General features: G+C 60.2%; 1 protein-coding gene across 1 annotated transcript; it reads right to left on the reverse strand.

Annotated features, from left to right (window-relative positions):
- Nucleotides 1-1955: 1955 nt before the first annotated feature.
- BPIFB6 (BPI fold containing family B member 6) lies at nucleotides 1956-12409 on the reverse strand (the record flags this gene model as incomplete). The annotated part of the gene is made up of 15 exons (XM_081289181.1): nucleotides 1956-2053; nucleotides 2686-2762; nucleotides 3087-3150; nucleotides 4063-4108; nucleotides 5310-5377; nucleotides 6048-6221; nucleotides 6505-6558; nucleotides 7364-7540; nucleotides 8169-8260; nucleotides 8745-8805; nucleotides 9155-9218; nucleotides 9373-9522; nucleotides 9948-10052; nucleotides 10910-11009; nucleotides 12310-12409. 15 exons carry the CDS (start codon nucleotides 12407-12409, stop codon nucleotides 2021-2023), a joined length of 1365 nt encoding a protein of 454 aa, XP_081145307.1. The 3' UTR covers nucleotides 1956-2020.
- Between the last annotated feature and the right edge of the window lie 1706 nt (nucleotides 12410-14115).

Here is a 14115-nt window from a genome sequence, read left to right on the forward strand (position 1 = left end):
GGGACCTCCAACACTGCCCTCAGGCTCCCTTTGTGGACTCAGCCTCGGTTTTCTACCCAGGTGAGTCCAGATCGCTGGCCTCTTGAAGGCAGTAGAAATCAGATTCAAGGCCAGAGCATCCAACCCTTTCCCATGGTACAGATGGGCAAGCTGAGGTCCAGGAAGAGCCGGGCTTGCCTGAGGCCACGCGGTGTCCAGCATCTGGTGGAACCCAGGCCTCTGAATCCAGCAGCTCTGAGCTTGCTGTCCCACCTGCATTCGGCCTGGCAAGGTGGCCCTAGGGCTTAAGGTGGCCGTGAGTGTGCTGTCCCCAGGCAGAGTTGGGGACACAGGGCCAGGTGCCAACGACCCATGGATTAGCCAGGCGTCTGTGCCTGCCAGAGTGTCTCAAGGCAGCCATTGTCCCAGAACTGGAGACGATGGGTGATGAGATTAGGGCTGATGCTGAGGGACAGGGGGCGGCCTGGCAGGGATTGGGGCCAAACTGGGACAGAGTCCACCTGCAGGGCCTCAGGAGCTTGCGGAGCAACGGCCTCCTGACCAGACGTGGACTCCCCACGCACAGAGGCACCCGGACCCCTGCCAGAGCCCACACCACGGAGACCCAGAAATCCTGACAGGTTCACACACCAACGTGTGGACACAGACACACGGACACACAGACACACGGACACACAGACACACGGACACACAGCCCCACCTGGTAATTCCCACGGGTCCATCTGCTGCTCACCCAGGTGCACTTTTGTTTCAATGTTACAGATTTTTTTAAAAAATATTTACTTTTAAGTTTTAGGTGGACACAGTATCTTTATTTTACATTTATGTGGTGCTGAGGCTCGAACCCAGGGCCCAAACATGCTGGGCGAGGGCGTTACCACTGAGCCCCAGCCCCAGCCCCTAGATTTTTTGTTAACATTCTAGCAAATGAAACAGATTTCAGGGTCTGCAGAGAAGACCTAATTTGGCTCAATTGTATGTAAATAGACATCCACTTTTTAAAAATAGTTTTTAGTGGTCAGTGGACATTTATTTATTTTATTTATTTCTATGTGGTGCTCACACCTGTGAGGCAAGTGCTCTGCCACTGAGCCCCAGCCCCAGCCCAAGACACCCACCTTTAAAAGACTCAATTGAGAATAACAGGGCTGGGGACGGAGCTTAGGGGTGGAGCACTTGCTTGTCCCAAGGCCTGGGTTCCAGCTCCAGTTACTAATTAACCGGCCCATGTGCTCTGGGGGATTCCTCTCGCCCAGTCCCACAACTCCTGCTGGGGCTTGTGTCACCCTCTTCACAGTTGGAGAAGCTGAGGCCCGTGGAGGGGGACGCTCTGCTCAGGCACACGGGGCAAGGACCAGAGCCAAGGTTCAAACCTGAGCTGGAACCCAGCCCCCGCTCTGCACCCTGGCTACCCAGGGCCTGGTGCCAGCCTTCCCACCTCTCTGAGCCTCAGTCTCCTCATCTGTGAAATGGGGACAGTCCTCACCTGCCTCTGTTACTATGAGGACATGGAACAGCTGCTGGGGCACAGGCCCCTCATGAGTACAGCCATCCTCAAGTTGCCAAGATTTGGGGACACAAAGCTGAGATGGGAAGAGCTTGACCACTTGCTGGAGTGACCTTGAACTCCGAGCGTCAACATCCTCATCCGTGAAGTGGGGAACACGGCGCTGGCCCTCCCCCACGTGGTTATGGAGACAAGAAAAGCCCGGAGCCAGGCTTCAGTGGGTGCTCAATCCCCCCCCCACCAGGCTGCGGTCACCGTCCTGTAGACCCCAGGCTGATCCCAGACCCCCAGCACCCACCAAGGGGAAGAAAAGTCACACGGGGACTTGCTATCAGAAAAGAGACCAGAGTGTCACGTCTGAAGGTCTTTCTCCTGTTTATTGCCAGGCCCGGGCCTCTCCCGGTCACTCCTCCACCCAAAAGCAGCCTCCGGTGGTAGTGGCCGCCGGCTCCAATCAGCGGGCTCCTCCACGGGGGCAGGCGGGGGCCGCAGCTGGCGGGACGTCCTGAGCCGTCAGTCCAGCTTCAGATCCAGCACGAGGGCGTTCTAGCAGGAGAAAGAGGCCGGGTGGAGAGGGACCGGGGGAGCAAGGACAGGCCACCCGGCACAGGGGCGGGGCGGAGCTGGGCCCCCGGGAGGAGATGGAAAGCAGTGCACTGTTTAAGTGAAGGTGGAGGCAGACTTGCCCTGTGACCCTGGGGACGTCCCTTCTCCTCTTGGGCCTCAATGTTTTCAACTGTCAAAGGGCAAAGCTCCCAGCGTGGAGAGATCAACGTGAGAAAAATAACCTTCCAAGTTCAAAGCCTGACATGCCAAGAAGCTTGTAATTATTGAGCACCTCCTGTATACCCTCATGTGAATCATCTCAGTGACTCCTAACAGCTCTGTGAGGCCCATGGCCGGATTTTCATCCCCATTTTAAACAGAAAAACGGGCAGAGGGAGGACAAGTGATTTGGTGGCAGAGGGAGAGAGCAGCAGCCTTCAAGGATTCTCCTGGGGACCCGCTGGCCCAGGAGAGCCCAGGTTGTGAGGGGCGGGGACTTGCTCAGGGATTGACAGGGTCACACCATGGCCGCCCCTCCCCAGCCCCAGACCCTCCAGTTTGAGAAGGGCAGGCTTTGCTCATCCTCCATCGGCCTAAAGTGTCGGTGGCGTGGTGGCCGCGCCCGGCCCCACCTCTGTCATGTGCAGCTCCGCCAGGTTGTAATTGATGGCCAGAAGATCCGGGAGCGGGAACCCCACTCGGAGCACATCTGAGAAGTACAGCAAGCGTCACTCGGGGCCTCTCTGCGGGGGACTAAGGAGAGGCCGCCTGGAGCCCAGTGCCATGGTCGATTTGCAATGTCCACCGGGGACAGTACTTGAGGCCCAGCTCAAGGCCTTGCTCATGATATGGGGGTCAAGGGTCAAAGACCACACTGATGGGCCATGGTCCCCAGGCAGGTGAACATTAAGATGACATTGGCCTCAAAGACTCGGCAATGGCTCTCCACTCCCCTTTAGATTCCCCGGGTGGGTGGCATCCCTTCCCGGTGCTTTGTGGCACCAGTGAAGTGGACACCTGTTGGAGGCCTCACCGTTGACCACGGGGACAAAGGCTTCCTGGAGGTAATCGGTGATGTAGGCAGTCAGCTCCTCCTCCTGGGGGAGAGAGCACACCCACCATCATCCTACCCCACCCGACCCCACCCAGTCCCCGGCCTCACTCCCGCCAGGCCTGGGGACCACGGCAATGGACATTAGAGACTTTGAGCAGTTTGTCCAGCTCACGTCAAAGCTGGGCCTCGCTGGGCGCAGTGGTGCACGCAAATGATCCCATCAGCCCAGGAGGCTGAGACAGGAGGATCACGAGTTCAAAAACAGCCTCAGCAAAAGCGAGGCACCCAGCAACTCAGTGAGACTCTGCCTCTAAATAAAATACAGAATAGGGCTGGGGATGGGGCTCAGTGGGCAAGTGCCCCTGGGTACCAAAAAAAACTCTGGGTCCTGCCCTGGGTGACCGTAGGCCTCTGCCCCTCTCTGCTTGGTGCCTGTTGGTGAGGTGTGGGCCTGGGTCATGGAGCGGGAGGGGGAAATTCGGGAGGCAGAACTGTGGACCCTACTTCTGCTCCTACAGAACACAGCAGCTTTGATCCGCCATTGGCGCCACCTCCCTGTGCCTCCCAAGGGTTGTGGGAGCCCAGCCCACTGGGTGGGGGATGGGCCTCTGTGGTTCTTATCAGCTCCTGCCAGAGTCAGGGACTGTGACAGGCCCTGGGGCCACAGAAACTAATAAAAACCACAGCGTGGCTGAGGAAAGCCAGCCCAGACTGCCACTGGGCCATGTTTTGAAAGTCAGTCCAGGGAGATATCCAGGTTCTAGCTAGAAAACGGGAACTCAGAAAGGTTAAGAGACTGCCCTGAGGTCACACAGCAGATCAGGAGTCTGAGTCTCCCGATGGCCTTGCTCTCTTGGCTCTAACTCTGTTCCGAGGCTTCTTCCCTGTGGTCCAGGACAGAACGGCTCAGCCCCGCCCTCCAGCCAGACCAGGCAGAGGCTCTTGGGACACTTACGTTGAAGTTACCAATCGACGAGGACCCCCGGGTCAGGCTCAGCAATCTGTGGGGGAGGGGGCGGTCAGAGCCACAGGACCTGGCCCTGGAGAAGGGGGGTCCCAAACCCCAACCCCTCCCTGAGGCAGCCTTCGGGTGTCCGGAGCCTCTGCTCACATGTCACCTGTGAGGGACGGGACCCCCCTCTTGACCATCCCTTCTGTGCCCGCAGGATCTCCTGAACCTCCTCCCCAGACACGGCTCTGGCTCCTGCCCAGGCCAGCTAGGTGAAGGGTCACGGCCAGAGGGTCAAGTTCACGTCCTTGCTGGACACGGGGTAGGAGCCCTCGCCCAGCACATCTCCCCATAGGCGCCGTGGGAGGGTGGTGGGTGGCTCTGCCTGTCCACTCTATCCCCTTCTTAGTCCAAGGCACTGAGGAGAGCAAGACAAAGCCCCAAGGGAGCCAGTCCAGGCCAGGCCAGGTGACCAGACCATCCCATCTTTCAGTCCCTGTGATTGGCCCGCAGTGGGTCATGTGACCCACACTGGATCCAAGCCTTGGTCATCTTATTGGAACCATTCTCCTGTGGTTAGGGTCACTCTGCCACCCCAAGGGGAGAGGAGCCACAAAATGGATAGTCAGCTCAAGGGGAGGAGGGAGTCAGATTCTTGAGGACTTGTGTGTCTGGATCCAACCATGCCTGAAAGCACACCTGGCCCCAGAGTTTTCAGTTATATGAGCCAAAAGACTCCCTTTGGGGCTTCAAGCAGTTGAAGTTGGAGTTCTGTCTCTTTCAACTGAAAGAATCCCGAAATAGGATGAGTCACTCACTATTTAGACAAATACAAAAATCAATGGGTGACTGAACATAAATCTAGGAAGTCAATGTACTCTCCTCCAGAGTGTAAGAACGAAGGGGAATGACGAATGTGACACATTGGCCAGTGCCTCTCAAAGGCCCTGACTCTGGTGGCATTTGGGTGACATGGGCCAAAACCTATGAATGAAAAATGGGACATGGGCCCCTGACCAGACCCTGTGACAGCCTAGTGGAAAAGTGAAAGGAGAAGGAGGTGAACTTGAGCAAGTCTTGGAGTGCCAAGCTAAGACGTAAGAAAAGATGGTGCAGGCAGTGGGAGCCATTGAGGGTTCTAGAGCAGGGGCAGTGACCAGAGCAGCCTGGCAGCATGGGCTGCACTGGATGGACCATGGGGAGAACCTGGAGCAGGAAGCCAAGCAGCGCCAGCTTGAGCAGCAGGCCCCCACCTGTCCACAGAGGTGTCCATCTGCAGCCGGTTCCCCTGCACCGAGTACTGGATTTTCAGGTTGAAGTGCTGGTGTCAGGGGAGGAAGCAGAGAGGGGCGGTGGCCCCCGTTGACGCCACCATCGCAAAGACAAAGCCGAGTCCGGCTCTCTGCCCGCGAGGCCCCCAGGAACCGGACCCAGCAGTCTCCTCCCCTCCCCAGGTTCCTTGTCTCTCCCCATCCTGGGCCAGGACAGCACTTGCAGAAGTACCTGGCACCGCGGAGGGTCCCTGCACATGCCACGTCTCACCCCAGGCCTCCACCTCGGCTGTCACCTTGGCTTGGGGTGTCCCCCATCCCCATCCCCCGGTCAGCTGCTGCTCAACCTTCAAAACCCGGCTCAGCCATCACCTCCCTGTGGTTTCCCCAGAGTGAACCTGAGTCTCTCGGGGCTCTCGTGTCCCCTTGGAGAACTGTCACTGCCCTTGTGGCTGCTACTGGAGGCCAAGGAGGGCCCAGGGGCAGGAGTCCACACTGAGCCTCCTTGGCTGCTCTGTCCACTCCAAGGCTCAGTGGTGGAGCAGGAGTCAGACCCAGGTGACAGTGCCAGACCCAGGTGACAGTGCACGGGAGGGCAGGGCCCCACAACCGAGGTGGACTAAGAATGCTTTGATCCCCTTCTGGGCTTTCAACTGAAATCCCACCCCCCAGCCCTGAACGTCCATGAGGCTGGGGACCCGTGGGGGACCGCCCACTCACTGTCTCCAGGAGGAACAGGGACACGGGGGGCTTGCCCCGCCGCCGGGCAGTGAAGATCTCCAGGGAGCCATGGAAGTGCAGCAGGCTCTTGCCCGTCTTCATGGTGACCTTGGGGGGCTTGTTTATCCTGATCTGGGTCACCACGGGCTTGGGCTTGGGATAGGCCTCGGCCACCTGCAGAACCCGGCCGGGCCTTAGACAGGTGGCTTCAGGAGCAAGCAGAGTCCCTCAGGGGAGGGGTGATTTCCACCTTGGACCCAGGACATAGGACAGGCAAAGGGCCAGCAGGTGTCTCAGGGAAGAGGAGCAAACACGAGGCTGGGCTGTTCCTATGTCAGACCCAAATGCTGAGCTGCATCCCCGCTGGGCCCCGGAGGGCGCTTCACAGGAAGCCCAGGGTGGGAGGGCGAGGGACTGGGCAGGGTGCGGGGACAGGTCGGGGAGGACTGACACTCACCTCAGGGATGAAGCCAGCCAGGGTCACTGTGGTTTGTGGGGGCAGCTCACCAATCTACAAAATGACAGTGGGAGTTGGGGTCCCCAAGTCCCTGGACCACACCTCAGCTCAGCAGGTGCAGCCTCAGGCTCCACCTCCTGGCTCGGGGTCAGGGGTCAAGGACATGTTGTTGGAGGGAGGAGCAGAAGGGAGATGGGAGGGGGCAGCCGAAATGGGTGAAGGGCCAGTGGAGGTGGGTGTGGGTGGGAGGGGAGGGGGATGGACAGCTGGGGGGGAGGGGGAGGGGAGGGGTGAGTGGATGCAAAGCTGGTGACATGGACGGTGGGTGGGAAGCGGGAGGTGCGCTCAGGGGTGGAGGGTGGCGAGCAGAACAAGGGTGGATTCCTGGGTCAGAGGAGGACGGTGGGTCTGGGCAGGGCAGGTCGGTGGGTGAGTGGATGAGGAGGGCGGCCCTGGACAGTCGGGAGTGGACAGAGGTGTTGGGGGGAGGGGCGGGTGCCCAGAGTCACTGATTCCCTAGTGTGAGGCCCTGTTCTAGGTGTCTAGGTGTCCTGGACACGGTATGAAGGGACAGATGGATGCCAATTGGATGGATAGGACCCAGGACATGAATATGTGCTCACTGGCCAGCTGGGGGGTGACCGGGTGGCCGGCCAGGACATGACTGGTGGATCAATGGCTGGTGGGTGGGCACTTCAAGGTCCGGGTGAGTGTGGTGGGCACAGGGGTGGGGTGGGGGTGGGCTGACGGGAGTGAAAGGGTAGCCCTGGGTCCCCCAGCGGAGGTGTCCAGCTGCCCCAGGGCCATCTCAGGACGGACAACTCCGGGCAGAGGCTGGGGAGGCGGGCTCAGGGCTCACCGTCTGGTCCTGGATGTCCATGTTGAAGGACTTCTGCAGAAGGGCCAGCTCAGCCGTGAGGAGGGCGGCCGAGAGCAGCAGCTGCGATGACCCCTCGGCATAGCCCCCCGGGATCTCGAGGGGCCCCCCATCCTCGGCCAGCTTGATGGCTTTGCCCTTCTGCTGCGTCACCTCAGGCTGTGGAGTGGCCGGGAGGGAGACACAGCTGTGAGAGCCCATGGCCAGAGGGCCCAAGCCAAGCCCCAGTCAGCAGGCCATGCAGAGTCCGAGCCAGGGTGGCCGCAGAGACCCCCGTGGACAGCGGGTGGGCTGAGGCCCAAGATTGAGAAGGGAGCCGGTCCCCAGGCCACTGGGCGTCTCCCTCAGGGGGCAACCTCAGCAGGCCTGACTGCCTCGTCTCTCCAGAACATGATTCCTGCCGCACCCTCAGGAGAAAGAGGAGGGGACCAACCCCACGGGACCCCAGGAGCCCACTGCAGGAAGACATCATGGGGCGATGACCTCTAGGAGTCTTCTTCCCGATCCTGGAAGATGCATCTCACCTTGTCACCTGAGGCCCTGGAGGCCACCGACTCCCGTGGGACCCTAGCCAAGCCCTGCCCGTCCCCTTCTCCATGTCCCCACCTGTGTGCCAGCCTTGGGACAACGCGAGCAGCCCCCGCAGCCAGCTGGGGGCTCCACGGTCATGCTTAGAGCAGAGACGGAGAGGACCCTGGTGACAGGGCCTCCGCCGACCCCTGCCCCGGGGAACAGGCCCCACCCCTGGGTCCAGTGAGCCAAGGCCACCCCCGGGCCCAGCACTCACGCTGAAGTCCACCTGGATGTGGCTGGCCATGGTGGCCGGTGTGGACATCAGGGTGTACTTGACAGTGCCCATCTGGCCCACGGGCATGGGGTCTGTGCAGAGGGGGTTCTACTCAGAGAGACGCCAGTCCCGGGGGGGGGGGGGGGGGCCAGAAAAGCCAGCTCCTGCCAGCTGCTCCCGGAACCTGTCCCTCTGTGTGACCCCAGGCAGATTCTTAGCATCTCTGGACCTCAAGACTTCAGGGCAGGAGGGGCCCGGCCGGGAGCCCCTCCCCTCTGCAGGCACAGAGGCTTCACCCAGGGCCTGATCTCACAGCCGGGGGGCAGGGCAGGGCTACCAGGGGCTTTACAGATGAGCAGAGCCAGGCCTTGTGGCTTTTCCCAGGCCACACTGCTGGGGACAATCCAAGCCATTGAGACTTCCTTTCATATTTGGGAGCCCCCTGGGCCCCCAAATGATGTAGGAAGCAGATCCCATTGGCCAAGAAGAGTCAGGTACACCACGAGGACACGAGGCTGTGGCCCAGCACAGAGTGGCTACTGTCCCTAGCCGGGAGGGGTGGCTAGGGACACTCACCACTGAGTCTGGCCCACTTCTGGTTCACGTACACCAGGACTGCGTCGATGGCTGGACACAGCTGGAACAGAGAGGGCCCTGGGTGAGCGGGTCCCTGCAGGGGGCCTCACCCTCCAGCTCAGGGTTCTGTGGGGACCCCAGGCACCTGTCCAGTCCAAGGACGTGTGGGAAAACTGAAGCCCAGGTCACTCGGAAGCCACTGCGAGAGTCTGGACTAGAACGCAGAGCCCCTGACCAGAGCCTGAAAAGTCAGCGAGGTGTCCCTCCCAGGGCCTGGTCATCTGAGCATGAGCAAGCCCCATTGCTTCCTCCACCCGTGCTCAGAGTGGCCATCTCTAGCTGACCACGGCATTCCTCCCGCCAAGCCTGGCCACCCAGCAAGGAAGGCTGAGGCCACTCGGGCTGCTCACCATGCCGGGGAGGACCTTGTGCAGGGTGTTGTCCAGGAACTTGTTGACCATCTTGGGCAGCATGCTGGACGTGAGCACCGGAGCATGGGCCAGTGGCAGGAGGTCAGGCACAGGACACAAAGGGACAAGGTTAAGGAGGCTTGGTGCTCAGGAAGCGGGATGCAGGGGACAGTAGCAGGGTGGACCGGCCTCCCCGCCCCCGCTGCAGAGCCCCTCACTTGCTGGGCAGGTTGGTCTTCACGCTGACCAGGGTGATCTCACAGCCCTCGCTCTTGAACACGGGGAGGCCCGTCTCCTCCTCCTGCAGGAGCCGGTCGGTGGCTGTGATGTTCAGGACGATAATGATCTCCATGTTCCCTCCCATGAAACTGGAAGAGGGGGCAGGTGGCATCATGGGCATCTCCCATCCAGGGCCACTGTCCCTGTCCCCTCTTTGCCCACAATTTCAGCAGCTCTGAAAGGGAGGAGGACAGGGAACCCCAGCCACGGGACAGGAAAGGTGATGGGACCCACACCAGGGCCCCCCTCTTCTCTGGTGAACTCCTACACATCCTTCACAACCCGCTCGTGTTCCCAGAGCCTCTCCCGGCCCCCTGGCTCCTGCTCAGCAGCTTCTTCTAGAGCATCATGCCATGCCCCGTCGTGCTGAGCCTGATTCCCATCAAAGCAGCAACCAGGTCTGATCATCTCAGATCCCAGCACCCAGAGCACACAGTAGGTGCACAATAAGTGTGCATGTAAGAGTGAGATGGGGAGGCCACTCTCCTCCCGCTTCAGTCCCTGACAGACGCACCTCTTTCCCGTGATGGTCATGCCCGTGGACACACACTGGAAGATGCCCACTTCGGGGACGAAGTTGAGGGTGATGACAGGGAGCTGGACGTCCTTGACCTTCATGCTGGGAGAGAACAGTGAGGCCCCAGCAGGCAAGACAGGCCCTCGGCCCCTCCTCGCCTCGCAGGGAGGCCTTGGGCAGCCTTCTCTCCCGGGTCACAGGGATGAGTCTGCCCTGAGGGGACATCCCAAAATGTGAGCAAAATCTGAGTGTGAACCCATGGTACACGGAAAGCACTGGTCGTGTGTGAGGCGAGACGCAGGGCTGCCTCTGTGCGACATCTGACTGTTCCCTCCCCTTCTGTGGGGAACAAAATAGGGAGGTTTGCTCAGATCAAGGCGTCTGGTGGGTGGAAGGAAGCAGGACGGTCCCCAGGTGTGGCTGGCTGGCTGGCCCGGGCGCTGACGAAATGTTTAGTAGCACTCTGACCTCAGCCCACTAGATTCTGGTAACACTCCCCCACTCGCCCGCAAGTGAGTGTCCCCTTGGAGGCACAGCCAGCCCTGGATGAGAATCACCAATTGAGATCCAAGGTGACCAAGATGTGGCGTGCGAACCTCCCCCTGCCTACCCTGAGCTCTTGGCAGACATTACTAACGGATCACAGTCCTATTTCCCGCTAAGTCCCAATAGAACCTGGGACCCTCCCCAGTGCCTCGGGCCAGCAGCCCCGAGCCATCAATGACCGATTCTTCCTGTCCTCAAATGAGAGCTGACGCCCCGGTGCCACCGCTTAAGGGCTTTTTCATTTCCTTAGAGTTGGGTTTTTGGACCTTGCATCCTCCTCACAAGGACCCAGCCCATCACAAGGCAGGAATTGTCCCCAGTGGGTGGCTGAGGAGGCCCAGGTAGGGGCAGTGACGGCCCAAGGTCATGCAGCAGGACAGCGCAGGGTGGCCCTCCCCCCGGCCCCCACTTACTTGGTGATGCCCTTGATGGGCTTCACGCCCGGCCGCTTCTTGCCGGCCTCGGCTGCCATCTTCTCCAGGATGTGACTCTCCTCCATGGCGCTCTGCACCTCTGGAGGGGACGTCCAGAGGGACACTCAGGGGCTCCCACTCCTCCCTGCCCTGTGCCAATCTCTTGGGCATCTCAGGCCACTTACAGCCACCGTGCCCTACCCCAGGCTGGACAGTGCCCCAAGCCCTGTCCTTCCCTAATGAGAAGAGACTGAGTCACCAGCAGTGACATTAACAAGTGACCAGAGCCAGCGGGAGGAGGACAGGCAGAAACCACAGGAAGAAGGACAGGGCTGGGGAGTTTCCCGGAGGAGGGGACAGATCAGTGGGTCCTGGAAGGAGGAGCAGACATGGCAACCAGGGAGCAGGAGGGAAGGGCAGGGGACACGGGAGTGCAGGGTGGGGACGGTGGGCAGAGGACAGGGGAGTGCAGGGTGGGGACGGTGGGCAGAGGACAGGGGAGTGCAGGGTGGGGACAGTGGGCAGAGGACAGGGGAGTGCAGGGTGGGGACGGTGGGCAGAGGACACGGAGGAGTACAGGGTGGGGACGGTGGGCAGAGGACAGGGGAGTGCAGGGTGGGGACTGAGGGCAGAGGACAGGGGAGTGCAGGGTGGTGACTGAGGGCAGCAAGTGCATGGCCTGGAGGCTGGGGACACCGAGCTGTGTCACCTTTTCCTTGAGAACCAGATGTTCTTGGCCATGGTCATCGTCTCTGGGAGCTTGCTAAAGTGCTCCCCGGGAAAGGAGGACCCCACCCCCGATGACACCCTGCCAGAAACACCTCCACAGGGCCACAGGCTAGTTCTCCGAGGAGGCCAGTCACTAGGCCGATGGACCCGCCTTTAGCCCTTTGTACTTGGACTTGACTCCTTTCACCTCGTGGTGGTGGAGTTGGGGGTCCAGGTGGAAAACACATTTTATAAGATCTCTCCTAAGGGATTCTAAGGTCACGTTCGTTTGGTTACCCTATTTTACAGTTCTTCACATTTACAGATGGGCAAACAGCAACACAGAGAGGCCAAGTGACTTGCCTGAGGTCACACAGAGAGTTGTTTGGCAGAGCTGGGATTTGACCCACGCCTGTCACCCCCACAGCCCAAATGTTGCCACCAACCCCTGCTATCAGGGCCAAGGAGGGACTCTAAGGGACTGGGCTTCCCAGCTCTGCCTCTAACATGGAGAAGCTTGGACAAGTCATTTCATTTCCTCTGGGCCTCAATTTCCCCTTCTGTGGGATGGGACAATAATAAGAACACATTGCTTGTGAGTTTGATTTGAGGACCTGCAAACATGAGCTGCTACCACCAACCACGTGCCCCACAGCCCACTCCTGGCCCCTCACCCCAGCCTGCAGGCTCACCATGGTTCAAGATGTCCATGCCCAACCGCAGCAGCGCGCCCGGGTCGGCTGGAGTGCCCGGCAGCAGGCCACAGAGTGCCAGGCACAGGATCCGCAGCATGGCTCCTCCTGGGGCGAGGGCCTGAATTGGGTGCAGGCCCCAGGGCCTTGGTGCCTGTGGGACATCCCAGGTCCCAGAGAAGGTGGGGGCCCAGGAGCCTTGGGGCTGCAGCCTGCGGTGGCCCGACCTGGATCAGCCCATAGAGGGGCTCCCGCTGGAACCTGGCTGGCAGCAGGCTCAGGCACGGGGCTCCCCTGATGCACAGGTCCTGAGAAACGGGCTCCGGCTCCATCCCAACCCCAGCCCGAGCCTGCGTTCCTCCACTGATGCATGTTGATTGCGTGCCGTGCCGCTGTGCGGCAGACGGAGTGCAAAACCCTGGGGATTGAACCCAGGGCACTCTACCAAGGAGCTGCACTCCCATATTCCTTTAAAAAATTTTTTTGAGACAGAGTCTCTCTGAGTTCCTTAGGTCCTCGCTAAGTCATGATCCTTAGGGCCCCAAATTTGTGATCCTCCTGCCTCAGCCTCCCAAGTGGTTAGAATCAAGGACATGCACCACCACGCCCACTTCTGCCTCTCCCGAGGAGAGGGGAGGGAATGGGAGAAGGGACGAGGGACTGAGATCTAATGAATGAGCAGGAGTTGGACCATGAAGACCCAATAATCAATATCACTAAGTGAAAGTGGGATCGATTCTCCTGTCCCAATGGACTTTCAGATTCTATCTGAGCTCAAAAGCCATCAACCCTCGTGTTTTCTTGACCCCGGGAGAGCTGCATGCGTGACAAGGACAGGCACTGCCTGTGCTGTGCTCCAGGGCAGATCTCGTCATCACGGGGCTGTGCAATTCCGGACCAGGTGGCAGAGCCGGCCCCAGCTCACACGGGGACACTGAGCACTACCCCAGGCCCCCTCCCCAGTGTCCTGGTCCCTTGGGGCGGGGTGAATAATAAGGGTCGGGGTCAACAGGGTCCTGCAGGAGTTCTGGGAGGCTCATCGGGTTCTGTCTCTTGGTGCCTTAGCCTGCGCTGTCCCCACCTTTTAGAAGCCCTGCCCTGCACCCAGCCACCCTCTGTCCCCTGCTGCCCCTCAGGGCCAGATTTCAGTCCTTGCACCTCCACTGGGAGGTCTCCCTTCAACGCCTGGCCTCAGAGGCCACATTTGAGCCTGACCATGCAGGACCGCCCCCCCATCTCTTGCTGCCAGCCGCCCGTCTTTGCTGGCAGATCCTCTACCCGGGGTCCCTCTGTCCCTCCTCTGCCTGCCACTTGTCCTCACCCAGGTCGCCCTGAGCCCGGCTCTTCCCCTTAGAGTCTGTGGCCTAAGTTACACATCCAAGGTCACCATGTCCAGACCCAAGCCCTGGCCCTGCCACCCATCTGCTGGGTCCCCTTGCTGGGCCTTGTGTCATCTGTGAAACCACGGTGCTGGGTGAGGCACTCTGGGAGGGTCCCAGGTGGGGGACTGTCCTTACCTGGCCAAGCTCAGGGAGATCCTGCAGGCAACTGACCCCTGTTCCTGACCCTGAGGCGAGGAAGCCCTTATATTCAGGAGCCTGATTAGCTGCTCAGGTAATTAAGGGCTAGATAATTATCTAGAGGCCCAAAGAACAGGAGCCGGTGCTCACGTGACGCTTCAGTCTGTTCCAACATAAATAGCCCCGAAGATGGGCGTCTCGGGAGCCGGGTGCTGCACCAGGGTGGCTCTGGGGACGGGCTGTGGCTGCACCAGGGTGGCTCTGGGGACGGGCTGTGGCTGCCCAA

This window comes from Spermophilus citellus (genome assembly GCF_964194105.1).
Source record: "Spermophilus citellus genome assembly, chromosome: 4".
NCBI lineage: Eukaryota > Metazoa > Chordata > Mammalia > Rodentia > Sciuridae > Spermophilus > Spermophilus citellus.